We start from the raw sequence: 23,521 nt of genomic DNA, 5'->3' as shown, positions 1-23,521 counted from the left end.
GTAAACTAGGGTAGTAGTGTAGAGATTATGTACCTTGACTTGTACAAAGGGCTGAACTTGAAGTCTGAGGATTTGACCGCCTATGATTCACCTTTGGTAAGTTTTGATGGGAAAGTTGTCATTCTAATGGATCAAATTAGACTACTTGTGCAAGCAGGTTCAGAGGTAATGGAGGTGGACTTCATTGTGGTGGATGCTTATTCTCCCTACACAGCCATTATGGCAAGACTCTAGCTTCATGCCCTATGGGCTGTTTCATCAACTTTGCATTTGTAGGTGAAATATCTGTCGGGGGACCAGATTGAAGAGCTTGTTGGGAGTCAATCCATGGCTAGGTTGTGCTTAGTAGCTTTAATTGTGCATCAGTCTGAAGTTGAGTCCTCAGCCTCTGCTGAGAGGGGCAAAGGCAAAGTGTGAAATGTTGGAGGAAATTGTGTGAAATGTTGGAGGAAATTGTTATAAATGGTGATTCGGAAAAGTTTTTTCAGGTCAGAGCTTAGCTACTTTCTCGAGAGAAGAAAGAACTGTTAGCATTTCTAAGGAGGAATATTGATGTGTTCGCATGGAATGCTTATGAAGCTCCTAGGGTGGATCCAGACTTCATTTGCCATCATCTGAATGTTAACCTAGCTGTCCTCCCTAGGAAGCAACCACCTTGGCGCTCATCTAAAGAGCATTCTGATGCTGTCAAGGAGGAGGTGAACAAGTTTAAAAAGGCTGGGGCTATTAAGGAAGTTTTCTATGCTAAGTGGTTGGCCAATACAATGGTAATGAAGAAGAAGAATGGGAAGTGGTGAGTATGTGTGGACTTCACAGATTTGAATAAAGCTTCCCCCAAGGACCCTTTTCCAATGCCTCGAATTGACCAATCGGTGGATGCTACTGTAGGCTATCCTCGGATGAGCTTTCTGGACGTTTTTCAAGGGTACCATCAGATACCTTTAGCTTATAATGATCAGGAGAAAATAATTTTTATCACCCCTACTGGAATTACCACTACAAGGTGATGCCCTTTGGTCTAAAGAATGCAGGGTTTACTTATCAGAGGATGATAACCAAGTGCTTAAGCCACAGTTAGGAAAAACATTGAGATTTATATAGAAGACATAGTGGTCAAGAGTAAGTTGGAATCTGAGCATGTTAACGATCTCAGAAATATCATTGAGATCTTGAGGAGACACAAGTTGCGACTTAATGTTTCTAAGTGCTCTTTTGGTGTTGGATCAAGGAAGTTCTTAGGGTACATTGGGCCTTTGATCTACCAATAGAGGGAGCAAAAAATGGGCTTTGCCCCCTTTACAATATGAAGAAAGAAATAAAGGTTGAAGTTTAGACCGCTTACAGTAGTTCTACCTATAGAAAAGATCGTGAAAGAGGGATTATGATGGTACTCAAATCTATTTACGATCCCGAGTTTCTAGACACATCGCACTTCCGTTCGGGTCGAGGCCGCCGCTTGGCCCTAAGACGGATCAAAGAAGAGTGGGGAACCTTTCGCTGGTTTTTGGAATTCGACATTAGGAAGTTTTTTCACACCATCGACCAACATCGACTCATCCCAACTTTAAGGAAGAGGTCGACGATCCCAAGTTCTTTTACTCCATTTAGGAAGTGGGCTAGTCCCCAAAAATGCCTGTTCCTTTGTCGTTGGGGCTAAAAATATTCCTTTCTCATTTCTAGGAACTCAATAACGTGACCAGTACGTCAGTGAGCATTGAGGCAGGCAGTCAGTACATAGAGTACAAGTAGGGACTCTTTTTCGAGACATAAGGCCCCGAAGGGATGAGATGCATTTCTCTAATCATTCCAGTCAGAATTTTCAATCCGAAATTTTTTATTTGATTCAGAGCTATAAAGGAGGAAGAGGCAAGTCAACGGTAGCATACGCTCCTTGATTTCTCTCCCAGAAAGAGAGAGTTCGATTCCAAAGAAAGAAGAAAGGATAGTGAGAAAGATTGATGCTACTTTACACCTTATGAAACGCAATAAAAGAAACAATAGGGTAAGCCTATTCCTACAAGTTCCATTAGTAACACCCCTTTGATACTTCCTATGGGGTAACTTTGTATCTTGCTTGTGATTAATGCTTCCCGATTCCACAAGAAAGAATATAGGAACTTCTTATGAGTGGATCCATTGCATCGGTTCATCAATAGCATTAGGTTTGAATCCCGTTTTGACTCTACACCTTTTTTAGTGATCAATCCATTTGAAAGTCCTTCATATTCATAGAGATAGGTAGAATACGTGAGCCTCTCGAAACGTTAAAAAAAGGGCCCTTATTAGTTGTTGCCGGCGTAGGCGTTGTAGCATCTAAGCAACCAGAGAGAGGGACAGAGACATTTCATGATTGAAAGCCACTTGATCCTTTCGATGAAATAGAAGCGAGAGGCATAGATCGAAACCCAATAGCCCTTCAGGTTCCAGCTTCACCTGGCATTGATTACCGATCTTTGACTTTTTTTTTTGCCTATCCAAAAATGAGGAAAAACCTACGAATGGTTGGCAACTCAAGGATGTACAAATTCTTGGCTCGAAAAAAGGTATGCTGGCTGGAATGCTGCTATTACTCTTCCATCCTTCCCCTTCTTTCTTAGTTTTGAGTAGGCGTTTGGTAGGTGCTAGGCATTGAAAAATCGATGGAAGAGACATTACCATGGTCGGCTCAATGGTTTGTACACGGATGAAGTGGTGAGTTACCATAAATGTGTGACAATTCCCTCTCTTTCTATTACATCTATGAGTAAGCAGAAAGAAAAAGTGAATAGATGTATGAATTTGGAGCTCCATTCTATCTATCATATAACTTAACTTCTTCATGAGAATGTAAGCCCGAATTAGGTTGGTTGAGAAAGTAAGCGTTCGATTTGGCTTGTGGACCCAATCAAAGAATTTCTGATCTGGGAATCAACTCATACATTATAGTTTGCATAGCATTAATTAAGTACTATCTCTATCTTGTGGATGGTTCATTTTGATCGTTACGAACCAAAGAACTTATGATTCGTGCGTAGAAACTCCAAACATGGCATGAACGAGTAGTTAAGGCTTTTTATACCTGTGTTAGCAATAGATTGGTAACAATGTTGAAAAAGCAATATTTGTAAAAGAGATAGGCGGAATCACCATTTGATTATCAAATAGTGCTAATAGCTCACAAGTTTTTATTAAAAATTTCTTCTGCTTCGGCATCTGGTAAGGAAGAATTCATCACATGTGTCAACTAATTCAGAGGATCTTCAATATCCCTTAGACCTTACTATTTAGGACCTCGTTACTGGCGCGAATGGCTTAATGGGAAAGTGGTCGATAGTTCAACTCGGCAATTAGATGATCCAGAAAACTTGGTGCTGCCGGGTTAGGAACGAAAGGCGACTGGGAAGGGGAAGCAAAATCTAAAGTTACATGAAACTCAACACCTAGCTCTTTTTTATTGAAGTTAAGGGCGAGGGTAAAGGTGAAGGATAAGAGGCTATGGCTTTTAAGAAAGAAATTCTAGGGAAGTCGTTCAGATCCAAATCCATAGCCCGTTGGATATCTTTCCCAGTACAATCCAATGGACCGGTCTATACGTACTCTTTTTAAAGGAAAGGGGGGTGGTTGATTGTAAAAAAGCATTAGATGCAAAGGCATAGGTAAAGGTGAAGGGTTGGTATGGCACGTAAGGCCCAATTTCGGGGATTCCATCACTGATATATTTCCTGTCTTTCTTTCACTTAGGCAAGACGTTGCTAACGCTTGACTTCACTGTGCGACTACTCTTCTAACGCTATAAGCAAAGAAAAAAAAATGACTCAACAAAAGACATGGCACAGTACTCGGCTTCGTCTGTGCTGGACTTGGATACAGTTTCTTATTTCTTGCTTTTCCAACAAATCAATGATGAGCCAAAGAAAACACAATAGCCTGGCTCTTGCACAACCACTACCTGAGATTGAGGTCAAAACAAGGGGTCAGATCAACCTATGGGGAAATCTTGCGCTGAACCTCTTTTCCTTCTGATCAATAGTATGTATCCCCCTTAAAAGGCAGGAAGGCCTTTGATCTACCAATAGAGGGAGCAAAAAAGGGGCTTTGCGCCTCTTTACAATATGAAGAAAGAAATAAGGGTTGAAGTTTAGACCACTCACAGTAGTTCTACCTATAGAAAAGATCATAAAAGAGGCGATCATGATGGTACTCACCGGGGAATTGAAGTCAATCCCGACCAAATTAAAGAAATTAACAGTTTACAACCACCTCGGAACCCCAAAGGGGTCCAGACGTTTACAGGGATGACTGCTGCTCTAAACAATTCATTTCTTGGTCAGCAGATAGGTGTTAGCCTTTCTTCCAGTTGTTGAACAAATGAAAGGGATTTGAATGGACCGAGAACCGTGTCCTGGCCTTCCAGCAGTTGAAGGAATACTTATCTCGGCCACCCATTATGTCAATACCCAAGGTGGATGAGGTTTTGTTTGCTTACATTGCTGTGGCCTCCCATGCGGTGAGCCTGGTGCTTGTTCAAGTTGATAGTGGTGTGCAGAGACCAGTTTATTATGTAAGCAAGTCATTACATGAGGTCAAGGTTCGTTACTTGCCACTAAAGAAGACCATTTTGGCAGTGGTGCATGCTACACATAAGCTCCCTCACTACTTCCAATTACATATAATTGTCGTCCTAACCCAACTTCCACTTAAATCTTTACTTCGGAGTGCTGATTACACATGGAGAATTGCCAAGTGGGGTATAATCCTAAGGGCTTTTGATATCAAGTACATGCTTCGCACCTTTGCTAAGGGTCAGGTCCTCGCTGATTTGGTAGCCGAGTTTGCTGAAACTTCATTTCAAGAAAAAGTTAAGAAGCAGAACATGGATGGAAAATCAGTTGGCATGGTCTCCCTGTAAGAGCCTTTACCCTAGAGAGTATACGTTGATCGTGCAGCGAATCAAAGAGGATTTGGGGTGGGGCAAGTTATAATTTCTCATGAGAAGATCATTATTGAAAAATCCTTAAGGTTGGGCTTCTTGGCCACCAATAACAAGGCCAAGTATGAGGCTCTATTGGTAAGGATGACTATGGTTTAGAGAATGGAAGAAAAGCCAGGGGAGATGTTTTCAGATTCGAGATTGGTTGTAGGCCAGGTTGGGGGAGAGTTGGAAGCCAAAGATCTCAGAATGCAGGAATATTTAAACTAAGTTAGGCACTTGCAGTTAGGATTTGAGTCTTTCATTTTATCACAAATGCCTAGAAGTAGAAATACATGCGCTGACTCTCTTACCACGCTCACAACCTCCTCGGCACAAAGTTTACTTCAGATGATTCTTGTGGAAGACTTGTGTAAACCTACTGAAATAGGAGAAGTGTGGTTCATATTTATCAGATTAGGGTGGTTCCTAGCTGGATAGACTTTATTATGCTATTCCTTAAGGAAGACATCTTGCCCGAGGGTAAGTCCGAGGCTGATAAAGTACAGAGAAAAGCTCCTCGTTTTTGGCTATCCGAGAACTAAAAGTTGTACAAGCGCTCTTTTTATGGACCATATTTGCTATGCATACACCCTGAAACAGTTGAACTACTCCTAGAAGAGTTACATGAAGAGATTTGTGGAAGTCACATAGGAGGCAGCTCTTTGTCTCACAGGGCCCTCACTTAGGGATATTGGTGGTCAAATATGTAGAGGGAAGCACAAGAGTATGTGAAGAAATGCAACCAATGCCAAAGATTTGCCCCAAACATTCATCAACCAGGAGATGTCCTTAATTCTCTGTCTAGCCCTTGGCCTTTTGCTTAATAGGGCTTCGATATTGTAGGGCCCTTCCCTAAAGCAGCAGGAAATAAGAGATGCTTGCTAGTCGGCACGGATTACTTCACCAAATGGATTAAAGCTGAACCACTAGCAAATATTAGGGATATGGATGCCAAGAGATTTATCTGGAAACATATTGTCACTTGATTTGAAATCCCTCGTTCACTCATCTTGGACAATGGTCTTCAGTTTGATAACAAAGCCTTTAGGAGGCATTGCTGTGACTTGGGCATAACAAATAGGGATTCCACCCTAGCATATCCACAGGGGAATGGACAGGCCGAGGCTGTCAATAAGGTTATTGTGAGTAGGCTAAAAAAGAGGATGGACGATGCAAAGGGCAAATAGGTGGAAGTGTTGCCACGCGTTCTTTGTTCGTATCATACTACACCTCGAAGGTCCACTAGGGAGGCCCCATTTTCAATGACTTATAGGACCAAGGCTGTAATTTCTCTTGAGACCAGATTCCCAACACTGAGGACGAGCTCTTTCACTCTGAGCAACAATGATGGCTTGTGAGAAAAGAGCTTAGACTTGATTGAAGAAAAGAGAGAAAATGCGATGGTTCAGCTAGCATACTATCAACACAAGCTCAAGCAAGGGTATGATTTAAATTTAAGGTTAAGGCCACTAGCGCCTGAGGGTTTGGTTTTAAGAAAGGTTTTGGGTACTGACAAGAACCCATCATAGGGAAAGTTGGGACCTAACTGGGAAGGGCCATATCGCATCACCTCGGTGGCTGGAATAGGTACTTCTTATCTTGAAGACCTAGATGAAAATGTTATACCACGCCCTTAGAATATAAATAACCTACGAAGGTATTATTATTTATGAAAGTCTTTTCTGCCAAATTTTTGCTTATTATATTCTGCGTTGCACCTCTTACTCACTCAAGTATCAAACAGAACTTTGGTCATGGCTGGCTTCTCGGACCACATACCTTGGGTAAATTGATATCTTTTAGTCATTTTTCTAAGTGTTAAACAGAATCTTAACTATGTCTAGTCCCTCTGACCACATGCTTTGGGTAAATTAAACAAAACTTTAGCTATGTCCAGTTCCTCAGACCACATGCTTTGAGTAAATTAATACTTCAAGATATTTTTTGAAGTATCAAACAAAAATTTGGTCATGCCTAGCTCCTCGGACCACATACATTGGATAAATTGATATCTTTTAGTCATTTTTCTAAGTGTTAAACAGAACTTTAGTTATGCCTGGTTCCTCTGACCAAGTGCTTTAGGTAAATTAACACTTTAGGATATTTTTCTAAGAGTTAAATAGAACCTTAGTTATGCCTGGTTCCTTTGACCATATGCTTTGGGTAAATTGACACTTTAGGATATTTTTCTAAGTGTTAAACAAAACCTTAGTTATGCATGATTCCTCGGACCACATGTTTTGGGTAAATTAACACTTCAAGATATTTTTCTAAGTGTTAAATAGAACCTTAGCTATGTTAGTTCCTCAGACCACATGCTTTGGGTAAATTAATACTTCAGGATATTTTTCTAAATATCAAACAGAACATTGGTCATTCCTGGCTCCTCAGACCACGTACCTTAGGTAAACTAACATTCTCTATCATTTAACTAAGTGTTGAGCAAAACTTAGGACATGTCAGGTTCCTTGGATCACACACCTAGACAAAATTAACACTTGGAAAGCTTACTCTGGGTCTAGATTAAAGGATTCTAAGGATACATTAATAAAATATTCTTAAAGGGAAAAACCCAAACGCCCTCTCTCCCTATTAAGTATTTCATTTGTCTCTCAGGACTTAGTCATTCTTCTCACTGTTTATACGCACTCAATTCATTTAAGTTAATGTCCAGTTATTACTACTAGCTTTTATCAAAGTGTGAGTGTTCACCTTTGGGGCATTATCAATCTAAAGGTCTCAGTAAAGGGCAAAACATTGATTACAGTCAACCAACAATAGATATTGCAAGGAAACACAGAGATTCATAAGGTAAAAATTGAAGTTTTCATTAAAAAAAAAAAAAAAAAAGAGGTACACTATAGATAATGGCAAACTGCCACTGCAAAGGAAAAAGGTACAAAAGAAAAACTACAAAAGGGAAATAAAATCCTAAAGCTAAGCCTTGACCTGAGAATGAGGGTCTTCTTTATTGCCCGGTTGAGAGGCAAGAGTTCTTTGGCTTGGGGATCAACCTTTTTGGACTTGGTTTTGGCCTCCGCCTTGACAGCTACATCCCTGGCCTCAGTAGCATCCTTGACCTTGGCAGCATCTTCGGACTCTGTCAAGGCCTTGGCCTCCTTACCCTTGCCCTTATCCTTAGACACCTCAGCCCCCTGGCCTTGGTCATCAGTTTGGCCAAGCCTTTTGGAAATCTCAAAAGGGGAAAAAAGGGCCTGGGTGATAAGGGGCTGCTCAGAAGAGGTTGATGCAAGGGCAGCGAGAAGTAGGAGTTTAGTCAGGACTTCACGAATGTCCAGAGGGTAGTAGACATTCCCAGACTGCCTCCACTCCGAGTCAGTTAGGACTCCTACAAGGTTGAGGGCCTCCACCCACACTTCCTTACAATAGTCCCTACAGACTTCGGTCAGCTCCTCCACCAATCAAATCCCGGTTTCTTGCACCCCAATTTCGTAGGACGCTTGCCTCGAGGCCTCCGCGGCTTCATAGAATGTTCGAGCAATAACTTTGTCTTTTTCCAACTCAGTCTTCAGCTTCAGGACCTGCTGCTTCTCTATGGCCAGCTTTATCTCGATGTGATAGAGCTTATTGCACTGGTCCTCAGCCTGGTCCTGGTCGTTCTGCAGGCCGGCCTCAATGCTCCTCCGCGCCCTCTCCTCGACTGCCAGCTTAGTGGAACGCTCCTGACTATTCTGCTTAGCAGTGCCCAAGGCCCTGTTGGCCTCGGCACAGAGGTTGGCCTCAACCTTGGCTTCATTTTGGGCATCCTTAACCCATTCCTCAACCACAAAAACCTCCTGGATAGGCTGCACATAAAAAACAATGGAATGTGTTAAACAAAGAGAGAAGAAAAGAGAGAAGAAAGGAAACTACTCTCGGTAAAATGTTCTGAGAAACTTACCAAAGCTAGGTCCCTTTAGGGATAGGAAGAGTTCTGGTTGCCTCATATGCTTCAAGGCATCCATGTCCTTGGGCAATAGGAGAGGACATTCCAGAGCCTCGGCCACGTGGTAGGAGTGACCTCTCTGGAACTACCTAATGGAGGAGTTTCAAGGCACTGCTGTGCCATCCAACTCCAATTAAGAGTTCCAGGTTGGATGGCACACGTCAGCTGAGTGCTCAGCCTCTCTACTCTCCACCGAGGAGGCCCGCCCTTTATCTTTGGCTGTTTTCTGTTGCTTAGGCTCCTTGTGAAGGACTACCTCTCCCTCCTCGAAAGTCTCTTTCTCCTTCTATTTCTTTTTTAGGTTAAGGATGGGGAGTAGGCCGACTGCAGAAGGAAGGGGGGAAGGGGAAGAGCAGGAGGGAGTTGAGATTTTGGGGCATCCTTAGATGCTGACCCCTTGTTCCTGGCCCCGAGAATATCCTTCAAGCCTCTCCTTGGATTCAAGGCCATCTCCTCGTCCTCTTCAGAACTATCGTCTACATGGGCAACTATGAGCTTAAGGGGACGGGCAGCGAAGGATCTGTTTAACTCGTCCTATAAGTCTAGGAGCTGAATTATGGGCCCTCCCTGTTCCTTCCTATCCTCTTCAAGGCGAAAATTATCTATCTCGGCCTTAAGTGACAAGCGCGATGAGGCAGTCTCTTCCCTTGGAGCCGCTGCTTCAAGGAGAGCACGTTGGGAAGGCAGCTCAACTGGCACGACGTCTTCTCAAGCAAGGAACCCAGGTACGGAGATGTCTATCATGCGTAACCGAAGGTCGCCTGCCTTGATTGCGTGGCCCATGTCCTCAAAAATGTCCGATAACGGCTTGAAGTCTAGGATGAGGTGGACCGCTCTTAGCTGCCTGTCCTCACTCATAAACACCTTGAATCTGAGGACTTTGTTGAGATCTACAACGATGACGAAATTGAGACGGGGCGCTATGTGCATTTTATCTGCAAAAACAACTGAGGATAAAAAAACATGGTCAGACTGACAAAACCCAACATAAAAAAGAAATTAAGGCTAAAGAGAAGGGCAGTAAAACTAAAGAACTAAATCCTGTGTCAAGCGACCTAACCTTAGGACACCCCACCTGGCTCTCCCTCCCAAGTTAGGCAGTGAAGATCGTCATTCCATTCCCGATTAAATAGTCGTCTTTCATGCCCTTGTTAGACTTGGGAAGACACGATATAAGCCTAACAATTGAGGACCTAAACTTGAGGTAAGACACCGCATCAGCAAGTGAATGACACTCATACATATAAACGATGTCGTGCCAGGTGAGTCTCAAACCCATTTGCTCGTTAAGAGCATCGACACTACCTAAGACCCTAAATAGATTGAGAGCGCAGTGGTGAGGACACAACCTATGGGCAATTAGGTAGTCTTTCGTTACCCTACCCATAGGGAGCGTCATTCCTTCTTCTATGAAGGCTATCATGGGAATGACAACCTCCCATTCGTTCCTATATGTAAGCACTTGGTCTGGAGCACAATACCGCAGGGAAACTCCCTAAGGAATGTCGTACTTGGCCAAAAAGCCCTCCATATCGGTGGGAGAATCTACAAGGTGCTTAAATCTACCCATCCAAACGAGCTAAAGGAAAGTGAGAGAAATTTTTTTGAAAAAGGAGTAAAGGTTAGAAGGCCGAGGAGGTTGGCCGAGAAGAAAAGAACCTAAGAGTGTAAGACTTACGAAAATAAAAACAAGTGACACTTCAGGAGATTCTAGAGAGTTGGGAGATTTGGGAAGTCTTGAAGGCTTGAAAGTTTGAAAGGTCTTAAGAATTTGCAAATTTGTGAAGTAAAGGAAAAAGTAAATCCACCAGGCGCCTTATATAGGAGGCAGAGTTAAGTGGGAGTTATCCCGCTCAAAATTCAAGGAGAAATGCCAACCGTAAGATCTACATCTCACCATAGGATGCAGGGAACAAAGCGCCGCTTAGAGCATTTAATGGGATGTCACGGGCTCCGAAGCGTCAGGAACAATTACAGGACACGCGAGGCAACGTTCTCACATGTGGAAATCAAAGAAACATATGGGTTTAATTATCCAGAGTCAAAACCCCATTTTTCTCCTTAGACATGAGAAAAAAACCATAGTTTTTAGGGGCTATTGTAGGGTTGATAAGTCCAAGAGTATATGTTGGGCATTGGGCCTTGTCCGAGGATGCTTAAGGGTCTGAGGACGGATAAACAGTAATAAAGATGTGAGACTCAGAACTCCATGAGCGAGCTACGATTGGGCAGGCTGGGGAAGGTAGGCCGAGGAGGAGTATCTGCTCAGCTAAAAAAGCAGAGGTCAGAAAGTGTGTTTTGTCATCCAGAGTAACGCTCCAGGAAGTTCTATTGATAATGATATGCATTGTAAATGTACAAGACAAGTGGGTGCTAGGAAATATCTAAGGGAAAGCTTCTACCACCGGATTGAATGCTCTGCAGCTAACTCTTTGGCCGCATTAATGAGGAAGTGATACCTGAACAATAGTTTTCAACCTTACAGCTACTCCCCAAAGACTTCAAGAAGATGCTAATGTGACAATGATTAACACCAATAATCTAATTTACACGTGGGTGGTAGAGATGAAAGAGAAAAGATAGTATAAAATAGAATAGAGGCCCTGAGAGAAAGGGATCGAGAAAAGAAGAGAAAAACATTGTAGCAATCAAAAGTTGAACTTGTAATCAAACTTGAGAGTAATATATAAGAACTGATCTCCTTGGATTGTGCCGAGGACGATTTTCTTTAGATTAAACCAGTCTATCTTCATTTTCTTATCATCTAGATCCACTTTACTTGTTGTCTAACTCATTAAAACCCAGTTTTTCAACTCATTCTCTACAAATTCATTGTATTGGGCTCTTTGAGCCTAAGTTCATCCATCCTTTGAGCTTGGGAGCCAAATTGTGACCGTACATCATCTATGGATAAGTTTAGTCACATATTTTTTTTTTCTAATAAATCATATGATTTGTTTAAAAACAACACATAAATAATTGCATAAATTAAATTGGAAAATATAGCTTCAAACTAATTTAGAACTAAATTTTGTTTATAAATTTCTGAAAATTCTTAAGTATTCCCGAATCACAAATAAATTATACTTCCTCCTCTCACATTTAATGAGTGAACTCCATCATGAATGTAAGAGGAGAAAACACTATTCTCCATGCTTTAGAAAGACCTAAGAATTACTCGGCAATTTCACATACAATTTCAATACATGCTCTATTGCAATATCTAAAATATGGTTTAAGAAAATGCATAATTCTTGCTTGGTATTTGTAAACTAGACAAATTATCATTAACACTATTTATTAAAAACTGATGCTAATCTCATCCGGATGACGATATCCTTAATTTTTTTAAAAGTAAAATAAAATCTTCCGAATGATATCCTGGACCCCTAATAAAAGATCCTATTTGGATTTGTGAAGCTCCTTTTATATGACATATCTTGTTTCAATTGTTCGCACAACATACCTTTAACAAAACATGAGCCCTGCCACTTTAGTGGGTGAGAACTCTTCTTCAAAGATCTGCTAGACAGACTCAAAATGGGTAAGCTTTATTGGACAGACCCCATGTAGAAGGTAAGAGGGGCATCAATGGCTGCCAAATTATTGATCAGAAATAAATTCTTACAAAAAATGGTAGTTTTTATCGAGTCAGGCCAAAGTGAATAGTAATTTGTAAATGTAAAAGTGCAGGATTGGTTGAACTTTGTATTTGAATTATGAAACCCTACACAACCTTAGTTCGTAGAATTTTCATGCAAACCCGAGATTGTTCTTTTTTTTTGCTCTATTAACTTTATTTTCCTTTCATTGAAAAATAAAAAATAAAAATCCTACTACACGAGTAAATATTATATCTAAACTTCTACCTTCAACCAAATCCTTCCTCACCCTTTAGCGCTTGAGTTAGGAACTAAAGTGATTATTTTAGTTTTTAGTTACACAGTATGTTATCATATAATCTACTTAAGGTGTGTTTTTTTCCTTATTTACGAAGAATAAAGTTTAAACACTAATCTCAAACGTTGCACCTGTATTGCATATGAAACTACACCTCTAGTTCATAAGCTTGCTTCTAAAAAACAATACCGAGTTTGAACTACATGTGATTATATATTAGTTAGATTGTCAAATAGATAGACTTTCTATCGATGGTCAAACTTCAACCTTTTACATACGACTTTCATGTATCAGTCACTCTAGGAACCTAATGACTACGATATCCTAAGAATGATCTAACAAGAAAAATCATCCAGGGAAGTCAAAACCCAAGGCAACTACAAGATTTTGTATAATTGTGTGTATATATATATGGGACTAGAATGTTGTGTGATAGAATATTAAGTCTCTTAATTGTAAAATAGATTGTGATATTGTTTGAAATTCGTAACCTATACAATGCGTGTAAGTTGAAGAATCTTATTTCACGCCTTGTTTACATAATAATTGGTATTGAGAAAATCTAGTACCACAGCTTATCTCGTAACTTTTTGCCATAACTATTATGTGGTGAGTGATGGAGAAAAAATTGTGGGTCTATGTATAAATAATAGTAGTTATGTCCGAATTATAGCAAAAAATTATGAAATAGTATATGGTCCTAAAACTACTCATTGGTATTAGAGCCTAGAATCTTATTTCACCCACTTGATTAGTATAATCTACTTGTTATCTTGATTAGTATGCTCTGTAATTCAATAGTTGTCACTTTTGTGAATCCGCTATAGTAATCACATCAGAAAATGAGAGTAGACAACCAGACAACACTAAGAGGAGGTTCTTGAACTCTGCATAGGACGTTTGTTAACTTAAAGTTGCCTTGTGGACTGTTGCCTCGGTTGGTGATGTTGTCCTGCTTGGCTCAAGCTTTAGTTAAATGAGTCCAAACCTTGAGTCTTGAGAGAACTCAATTAATCATGTCCAAATGTCTCTTCTTCAACTACATATATAAGCGAATAACTTCAAAGGTCGAACCTTAATATGATGATATACTCTATATCCCAGTGATTGTGATGTGTCACGGGCTCGAATCCGGAGATCAACCCCTTCAAAATTAAAGGCAAGACAGCCAATAAACCCTCTCTCCCAGACCCCACCAAAACGGAAGTCGAATCAGACACACGACCTTTATTATAGCATAAACAATTTCAATTAAAAAAAGAAAAACATAACAAAGAGTAAAACGGTAAAACCCTAGGACTCTTAAAGGAAGCATAGAGATGAGACCAACAATTATATAGATTAAATAAACAACACAATTATAAGAATAGTTGGGGGAGGAGGAAGACTAGAATTGCTGGTAGGAGAGAGAGAGAGAGAGAGAGAAAGAACATTGTAACCAAGGTTGTCATAATCAGGATCCTACATAGGATCATTGAAAGTAAGTGAGATCGTAGATCGTAGGATCAAATCGTGAATCGTAAGATCCTACATATTTTAGATTTAAAGCAAAAAACACCTTGATAATGACTTTGTATGTTGAATAATCACATAAATTATAAATTCATCCATAAAAAAACTAAGATTTGCATCATATGATGTAATTTACATGTCATACACCCAAGGTTTTCAGACTCAGACCGTTCATTGAACCGTAAAAGGAAGATGTTCAAGGTTTTTGAGGTCGAACCAAGATCAAACCGGGGTCGAACGGTGATGACCTCATAATTAATTTAATAATTAATTAGAGCCTAAATATAGATATTAAATTCATAAAACTAGCAAAATTGACTAATATATCTATATATGTAAGGGAAAATAATGATTTTCAAGCATATATTTAATAATTAAATAAGAAAGTTAATAAAATAAAATAATAACCATGAAAACATTAAAATTTATGATTAATTTTTGAGGTAAAGTTGAATATCTTTGAAGGATTTTAATTATAATTTTTTTTTTTTAATTTCTTGTAAGAGATGGATAATTTAATTAAGTAGAATAAAATTGTGTTAGGTTGTTTTTATAAAAATTATAAATTTTTTTTTTTTTTAAATTGTTAAGGGGTTGGACCGCACGGTTCTCATCGGTTCATGCGGTCCAACCCCAGTTTTAGGGGTTCATGAAATTAACAAAAAATCTAGTTCTTTAATTTTAAAAAACTGTTTTTCACGGTCCGACCTCCCGGTCTGATCCGGTTCTGAGAACCATGCATACACCACCAAGTCTATACTAACGACATAAATATATTTTAGTTTTAACCCAATGTATTTAAAAAGTTCAATAAATGTTTAATTAGCAACTAAATACCAAAACATTTATCAAAACGTACATATGGAAAATATTTTCCAAGTTTGAAATCCAAAATAAGTTAGCAAATAGAAACTAGCTAACTACAATATGAAATCCAAAAGCAAGATGAATATTAAGGTGAAGTGAACATTTAATTATTTCCATTCTAAAGTTCTTATAACTGAAACTAGCTAACTACAATATGAAATCCAAAAGCAAGATGAATATTAAGGTGAAGTGAACATTTAATTATTTCCATTCTAAAGTTCTTATAACCACCGTCCTAAATTCCTAATCATCATCTATTTCATCATCTATATAGACATTATATATTTGTATACTAAAGCTGCAAAAGATATCAAGATACAATTTCACACTCAACTATTCAAGTTATACCACTTAGCAACAATTAAAGAGCATGCTCAAAAAAATCAATCAATTAATATAAAAATACAAGCATAACTGATAAAATTATATATAAAAAAATATTTTAGTAATACTAGAACACAAATTAGTATATTGATCAAACAAATTTAACAACATTATAGCTTAAAAGACAGCAAAGCTAACATCAAAATTTTCATTTAGAAATGTTGAAGTACTCATTCATTTTGATTACAAGTGAACTAGAAACTAGAAAACATTTGCTTAAGTTAACATAATTTTATAAAAATAAAATCAAAAGTCATACCATCACAACATGAAAATATAAGAACCCTTAAAGCTTCATCAAAACAAAAAATTTATCCCATAAAAAAAATAATAATAAAAACCAAAAATTTTTGTTTTTGGTAGGATCGGTAGTAGACGTGGCAAAATGGGCAGATCGGGTCGGGTTTGCGGGTCAAACGGGTTGCATGTCAAAACGTGCCAATTGGGTTGCGAGTCGAGTCGGTTGACCCATATTTTTCAAACGATTTTTTTTTTCCAATTACAAAAACAAATTAATGACAACCTGTTTAGAAAGAATGAATAAAATCAATTAAGCAAATAAATTGCACTTAATGCCACTTGTTAATATCCTTCCAATTCTGACAGTTTTGAGCATGACAAAAATTATTTATAGTCATAAATTCATAATGGAAAAAGTCTTCAATGTTAATAGTTCACTATCAAAATGCATATATAGAGTATATATAGAGTATAAACATATCTTTCATTCACAGTATTTTTCATACTTTTATTAAAATGATAAGTTGTGAGTGGTAGATAATCATTTTTCCATGCATTTATTACTAACATCACTTATTTTTTATCACTCACAAACCGTCACCTCAACAAGTTCTGAAAAAAAAATTGTATTCCAAAATTTATTCAAATATTTTTACTGAATTTTTTAGTTATCCCTTAGAGGTATACTAAGGGATAAGGATAAATCACATTTTGAAATTTCTTGAATGTGGATTAAAAAATGTTTAAATATATATTAGGGATTTGAGTCATGAACATTTTTATTAAAAATATCAAAAGTTGTCAATTAAGCTAAAAGACTTTTAACCTTTGGAAACTACAGTTATTGACATCAAAAGGGATCAAGTAAGCTTGAAGAGGTCTATGAAAAACAGCTAAAATTTCATTTAAATTGTTTCTATTTTTTAAATAGATATTATAAAATTTCAATCTATAATATTTGGTCCATGTCTCCTAAATTGTTTGAGTTATACATTGTTTTGAACGTAAACAAAATTTGTAATAAATTGATAAAATTGCATTGCCGTTTAATCCTTTGAATGAATTTGTGAGTGTATCATGTAGTTGACTCAAGCTAAAAATAAATAAATATAAAAGCTCCTTTTAGGTACCCAAAAGAAACAGTAACTCTTTGAAAACTATAATAGTCATATCAATAAGAACAAGACTTGGTATAGTATTTAGGTACTGTTCTTTAAGTTCTCCCTTTAAGATTCTGCGATTTGGATTTTTTTTATGGGATGAAAGTGTATTTTTTAGTTAAGTAGCTATATACCTGAATATTAAGAGGAAAACCAAAGAAACAGCACCTAAAATACTATATCTAAGTTTTGTCGTATCAATAAATGGGCCAAAGGGTTCAACCATTCAAGTGACATTGTTGTTTGGATTGAGGGGTATAGAGAGGACTGAGGAGTAGAGTAATACTGTTAGCTGAAAATTACTAATTTTCAACTAACACTACTTTACTCCTCTACCCCGCAATCCAAATTAGCGCTTTAATGAACATAAGACTTATTTATTTGCACTATTGAATAGTAACTCTATAGAAACTAAAATTGGTCACATCAATGACAGGACCAACAAAACTTAAAGGAGGCCATTGGCCGACTATAGCTAGGCCTAGTATTGAATGAGATTTTTTTTTTTTTTTAATAGTTATCTTAAGAATTGACAACCTTATGTAACATATTGTCTTGTCTCATGTCATGTTTGTAAAGCACTGAATCTTAATTGTTTATAACTTTATATTTATAATATATTGATTATTAGTTTTGGTATTTTGTGCTTTATACACGTAATATCAAGATGTAGCTTAAATATTTTTTTAGCGAATTTTTTTTAACTAGCCGGGTCACGAGTTATCCAAGTCAAGTTGGGTTGAACCGCAAAAATCGACTCAGGTCACAAGTCAATCTGTTTTTACATCGGGTCAACAAAAATGGGATTCAGGTCGGATCAAAAAATTCTAACCCATATTGCAATGTCTAATCGATAGGATCCCTTACGATCCTACCATTTTTACAATCCTAGTATGATCCTAAATGTTTTTGGTGAAGTTGGATCGTAAAATCGTGCGATCTTACAATCTTGATTGCGATTTTGACAACCATGATTGTAACCAAGTTTTTAATATCTGTTACTGAACCTAATGAATACAAATTAATTCTCATTACAAAAACTGCATAGAAGGCCAAAAGGGTAATGAAATAATAGACATATATGTTCAAAATCATCATCAACAAACATAATAATAATAATAATTTTTTTTTGCTGAATAACAAACATAATAATAATAATAATTGAAATGAAGAATGTTGGGCATGTGAATCAAATGATATTACAATAATAGAGTCACCTTTACCAGTCACTATACCATCAAGCCAAATATGTCACAAAGCTATGATCAGAACACCCAACAGCATACAAAATACATTCCATATTCAGATTTCAGAGCACTATATTTTATCTACATCAACTTGTTGGCAGTATGAATATGATGCTCCTTTTGTGACATGGTAAAAAGCTTGGCCTTGAACATCATCATAAGCTGTGAGGTGGCACTACCCCTTGAAGATTTTTCACTGCACTATCATAGTTTACAAAGCCCATAAACCAAAATTCGTGGTTGTCAACAGAGATAACCTGTATGTATTTTTCCCCTGGCTTGACTTTGCTTGTTGACGGATTCACTGCCCTCAACTGATGTAATGGAATAACCACCTAAGCATGCCCGCCAACATTATTCATCCATTGAAGAGAACATAATTGTATTAAAACCAGAAAACTTAATAAACAAAAAACTAAACAAACCAAACAAAAATGACTACTTACAACAATAGTAAATAAAGGTTGTAAACTTCATCCTAAATCTAATCTTTGGTAGATTGACCAAACATAAGGAAAACAAATGGCAACCAATTTACTTACTACTTAAGGGCAAAGGTCGCTAGAGAACATCTTTTAGCAAGTTTAACTAACTAGAGTCTTAATAAACTCATCTTTAACAAACTCCTATATGCCGTTTGATCCTCAAGATATTAAATAAAAAAGTGATTGCATTATATGCTGAAGTGTAAACTATGGGGTGGGTTATTTGAGGCCCAATGTACCTACCTACTTGACTATCATCAATGTCCTGGGTAACTCTCATATATATTCAATTAACAAATGCATCTCCTCCCTCCATCTCTCTTTCTTCTTTTTTCTTAAAAAAGCATTACAAGTCAATGGGTAATGTGTAATACAAATTTAAATTACGATGCAAAGTAACTATGATTTCTAAGTTTCACTTCCATGATGATAGACATATTGTTTTAGTTAATTCGGTACACATGAGAAGCTTTCCTGACATTTCTGAATCAACTTAAGCAGGTCTTCAGTGGCATTTTGCATTGTTGTAAAAATATAGTTACCCCATTATTAGATTCTAATTTTTTCTTGGCTAAACTTAATTGTTACCCTAAAACCTCTACAGGGTTGCAGGTTCAGGGTTTTTACATCATCCTTAAGCATATTCAAGCAGCCTACGCCTCTGTTTTGTATAACTTATGGTAAGTCATCCTGTATCTGGAAACTTTTGGGGTGGATCTTGGTTGCTCCCTTCCTCTCAACAAGGATATATCTCTAGAGATACTATCAAAGGGAAAGAAAAAGCACTTCTTTTATGAAAATTATCACTGATCAATCCACCATCAAATCTCAACACTTCCATTTAAACCATTCAAATTTTCTTTCCTGAAAACATGTACATACTTCCAAGGTAACAAATTATTACCTTTGCCAGCAGAACCACGAAATATAAAATTAACATTCAGTGTACAATGAAGTATATATCTCCAATAGAACATAGGGAATGATTTGATCAACAAACCTATTCCATCCCAAAATACAATTCCAGTTTTTCAATCACTACCTTTCTCCAAATATCCATAGCTTTTATATTATATTATTGCTCATGAACCTAACTTGTTAATCCCCTCACAGCTCAGTAGGTCACAATGACAAAACAAAAGCACCATTTCTTCCAAGAATTCATGTTCTGTAGCATTATAACAAGAAGTTTAGCTTTTCGAGTACAATTCTTAGCCAAAGGAAAAAGGCCAGAAATGGTAGGGGGGAAAAGGGACAAAGTAACCATTATTGACAAAACTTAAAAGTCTGGTACTCAATGTTACATTGACCATTAATTCAATGATTTGGTAATTTGAATTGTGATTCATATAACTAAAGTAAACCTAAATAGGCAAACAGCAGTAGAAAATTCTTGTGAACTTGAAAGGGCTTACTCAAATCGCATCAATTATCAAGAATTACTAAAGTTCTTACTTCCTCCTATTTTGATTAAAAAAACTGTGCGCGCACAAGTAGGTAACAATAACATCACCCTAGCACCACAGTTCATGGAAACTCATAAATTAAGATACTAACTCATATGGCCCTCCTAAAATATTACATGATAGATATTTATCATTAATGATAAGAATGATGATACTGACTTCATTATCAAGCACCATGCACTAAAGGCTCCTAGAATGAACAAAGGTTGCAATTAATCAAATGCTGACAAGTATAAAGACTGGTATACCTTGTAATAGCTCCATTCAGTCTGGTCACCAGTTTTGTAAGAAAGTGGATTGTCACTACAAAATGCAAGTTTTGCTGTGGACAGATATAGAGTTCCCATTACTGGTCCAGCAGATGTGGATAGATAGGCAGCATATGTCTTTTGAAGCTTCTCCTCAGGCACAGTCTCAAAAGTTGATCGAAAGATCTTCTCATAACCACCTTCTGCAAGAACTTTTGTTCCTTGAGCAATTCTTCCCACAGCAGCATCAGCAAAACTAGGACCCGTTTTCACTGATTCAAGAAAGGTCAATATATGCATCACATACTACAAAGGAACTTGATTGAATTTTAACAGTTATTTCAAACCTAATATTACCATGATCACTGATAGAAAAATAAACTTAAAAGTATTTCAAACATAATGAGTGAAGAACATTCAACGTATGGATCTTAGCATTCAAAACTCTACGACACACCCCAAAATGGGCTGCGTGTTCATGTTGAACATGGACACACCTATGACACAGCTACCTGTGTGTCCCGAACGAGTCTGGCCAAAAAAAAAATTTCGAAAATTATTTTACTGACTTTTAACTTTAATTATTTGTTTAATATTTTCTAATTGTTAAAAAATATAAGATTTGGTTATTAATAACTGATGGTCCTGTTAGTATTTGATGCGTTAGACCTTTTTTTAAATTAATTTTATTCTAAACATCAATTGATAGCCATGGATTCACTTTATTATCCATTATTGCTCTTAAATTAATATATGTTTTAACAATATATGAAAATAAATGCTTTAAAATATAAATAAAAAATATTTAATAATTAATTAATATACAATCCCCTCCATGTCCTATTCTAATTTTTCAAAAATTGCCGTATCACCATGTCATACCTGTGTCCATGCTTCCTAGGTTACACATGCACCCATGAATCTTGAACCCACAACATTATAATCCATCCAATCATTAGGGAAGAAGAAGTGCCATTTGAGCTAGAGCTCATTGGAAAAGGTCACAATTCAAATTCAAAACAATCCACTGAAACGAAAAGTATTATATGCGCTCACAACTAACAAAAACTATTAAACCATAAACCTTTCAATGCCAAGTCCAAAAGAACAGTATATATATATATATATAAGAGATTACACTTGGACCCAGCACCACTCAAAACAAGGTTTTGTGCAAATGTTGTGAGATTTTGTTGTGTCCATAGATTTTCTATTTACAAATGTATGATGAAAACTGTGAGTGAATCACATACCACCTTTGCAATCTAAAACCCTCAAACTCCAAAAATAGCAACACTTGATAATTACCATCGAGTCCAAAATCAAAGGCATAAACTAACCATTCTCTTTGTCCCCAGTGACTGATGCTTAGTCTAGGCCTTAGGGTACTACAAATTTTACAACCTTACAAACTCATGTGTCATCTTTTAATTAAGAAATTTATTTACTATCTTGTCAATGTTGTCATGTCACTTTGTAGGCCTTTTGTTGTCAAATTGATAATATCTTTACATTTTCCATACCGAATTACGAGAATGCATGATTACTTGATAAGTGGTGCTAAGGACACTACAATTTTACTATATGAAGCTTACAAGCTGACATCTAGTAATTTTTGATATAACATCATGAGCAATTTTTGAAAAATTATAACATGATAAAGCAGATAAGACGCTACTACAATAGTGATATGACATGGATACGGCATCCAAAATGAAATTTCCGTACATGTCACCAATCACGAAAACACAATTTTAACGCTCATTTATTATAGTTAAAGACTGCTGATCACATTTATTGTCACATCAATTTATAAATTTATGTAGTAAAATTTATAGTAGCTTTTGCATTTTCCTTGTTCGATATGTCCCTTGCTTTCTATTAAAGGTGCTACCTACCACTTTCAATTTTCTTCTTCTTTTCCCTCTAAAATAGGAGGGAAATACAAGAACTTCTACAACCTTTGAAACGTTACAATTACTTTGTGAAAGCCAAAAATAGTTCAAAATTTTGTTATAATAACAATACTCACAGTGTTGCCACATGTTCCCAGCGAGATCCTCAGCCTTCTTGGTTGCCTCCGCCGCCTTCTTCCCCCATTTCCCAAGCACATCTTTCACCGAATCCACCGTATCTGATCAAACAAATCAAATACCACAAATTTTCCACACAAACAAACCCCAAAAAAAAAAAAAAACAAAAAAAACAAAAATCAAAAACAAAAACAAAGAATTCAAATCACTCACTCTTGACGGAGGATGAAGGAGCCGGCGCCGGAGCAGGAGATACGTATGGATTGGATTCGGTCGGCATGGTGGTGGCGGCGTCGTCGGCGATCGGAGCCCTAGCTTCGCTGTGCACTGGATTCTCCGTCGGAATTGACGGTTGCGATTTCGGCTGCGATTGCGATTGCATGGGAACGTTGCTCCACGTGTCGACTTGAGGAGGCGGCGGAGGATCGACGTCGTTTGGATCGAGCTTAGGGTAAGGAGCATAGTCGGTGGTGTGAGGAGAATTAGCGCTATTTTTATCGCTGTGTAATTTGGGATCAGACTCAACAGTTGGCTTCGTTGTTGAGTGCTTTTGATCAGATTCACCACTCATTTTTGCTTTCTTCTTCTTTTTTCTTTTTTTGATTTTTTTTTTTGTGTGTTTGGATCTCTAAGCTGTAATCTGAAATGGGAGTTTCGAGAAGCGTAGAGAGATAAGAATAGAGGGAAAGGGGTCTTTGAATCGTTGAATGGTTGGACTGAGTTGGATATTTAATCATTCGAGGTCGGTCAAAACGGTCAAATTGTCTGGACCCCTCCCAGCCGTTGTTTTATTGCCGTTACTGGTTTCAAAAAATTTTAAAATGGACCTTACTGGACTTGGAGGGAAGCCCAATACAAGCCCATTTGTATTGGGCCTTTGTCTCTGGGTCCTATGAATTGTTTTTTTTTTTTTTTTCCCACTTTTCTTTGTCTTCGAAAATGAGAAATGAGCAATCATGATGAGAGTGCTACAAGAGAGGGAAAAAAAATTTCAAAGTGTTTTGGGTAAAGACATGGGGTGAGAAAAACTCAAATCTGTTTTGTCAACTCTTTTGGGATAGAGAAAATCTGCAATCGGCAAA

At 37.4% G+C, this 23,521-nt stretch overlaps 1 protein-coding gene across 2 annotated transcripts; it reads right to left on the bottom strand.

The window, feature by feature from the left end:
- Positions 1-18,070: 18,070 nt before the first annotated feature.
- On the bottom strand, positions 18,071-23,144 carry LOC112034121 (GEM-like protein 1). 2 transcript variants are annotated; one of them, XM_024066903.2, is made up of 4 exons: positions 22,653-23,144; positions 22,439-22,519; positions 20,407-20,678; positions 18,071-18,542 (listed from the first exon to the last, which is right to left on the bottom strand). In XM_024066903.2, the coding sequence occupies exons 1-4, from the start codon at positions 23,008-23,010 to the stop codon at positions 18,363-18,365; spliced, it is 891 nt and encodes a 296-aa protein (XP_023922671.2). In that variant the 5' UTR covers positions 23,011-23,144; the 3' UTR covers positions 18,071-18,362. The 2 variants fall into 2 exon arrangements, with proteins under 2 accessions (XP_023922671.2, XP_023922670.2); XM_024066902.2 differs by having other exon boundaries at positions 22,439-22,540; positions 22,653-23,142.
- Positions 23,145-23,521: the final 377 nt, after the last annotated feature.

Source organism: Quercus suber, unplaced genomic scaffold (assembly GCF_002906115.3).
Source record: "Quercus suber isolate HL8 unplaced genomic scaffold, Cork oak 2.0 scaffold_202, whole genome shotgun sequence".
NCBI lineage: Eukaryota > Viridiplantae > Streptophyta > Magnoliopsida > Fagales > Fagaceae > Quercus > Quercus suber.
Note: the sequence above shows the minus strand (reverse complement) of the source record. Positions and strands in the feature narration are given on the sequence as shown.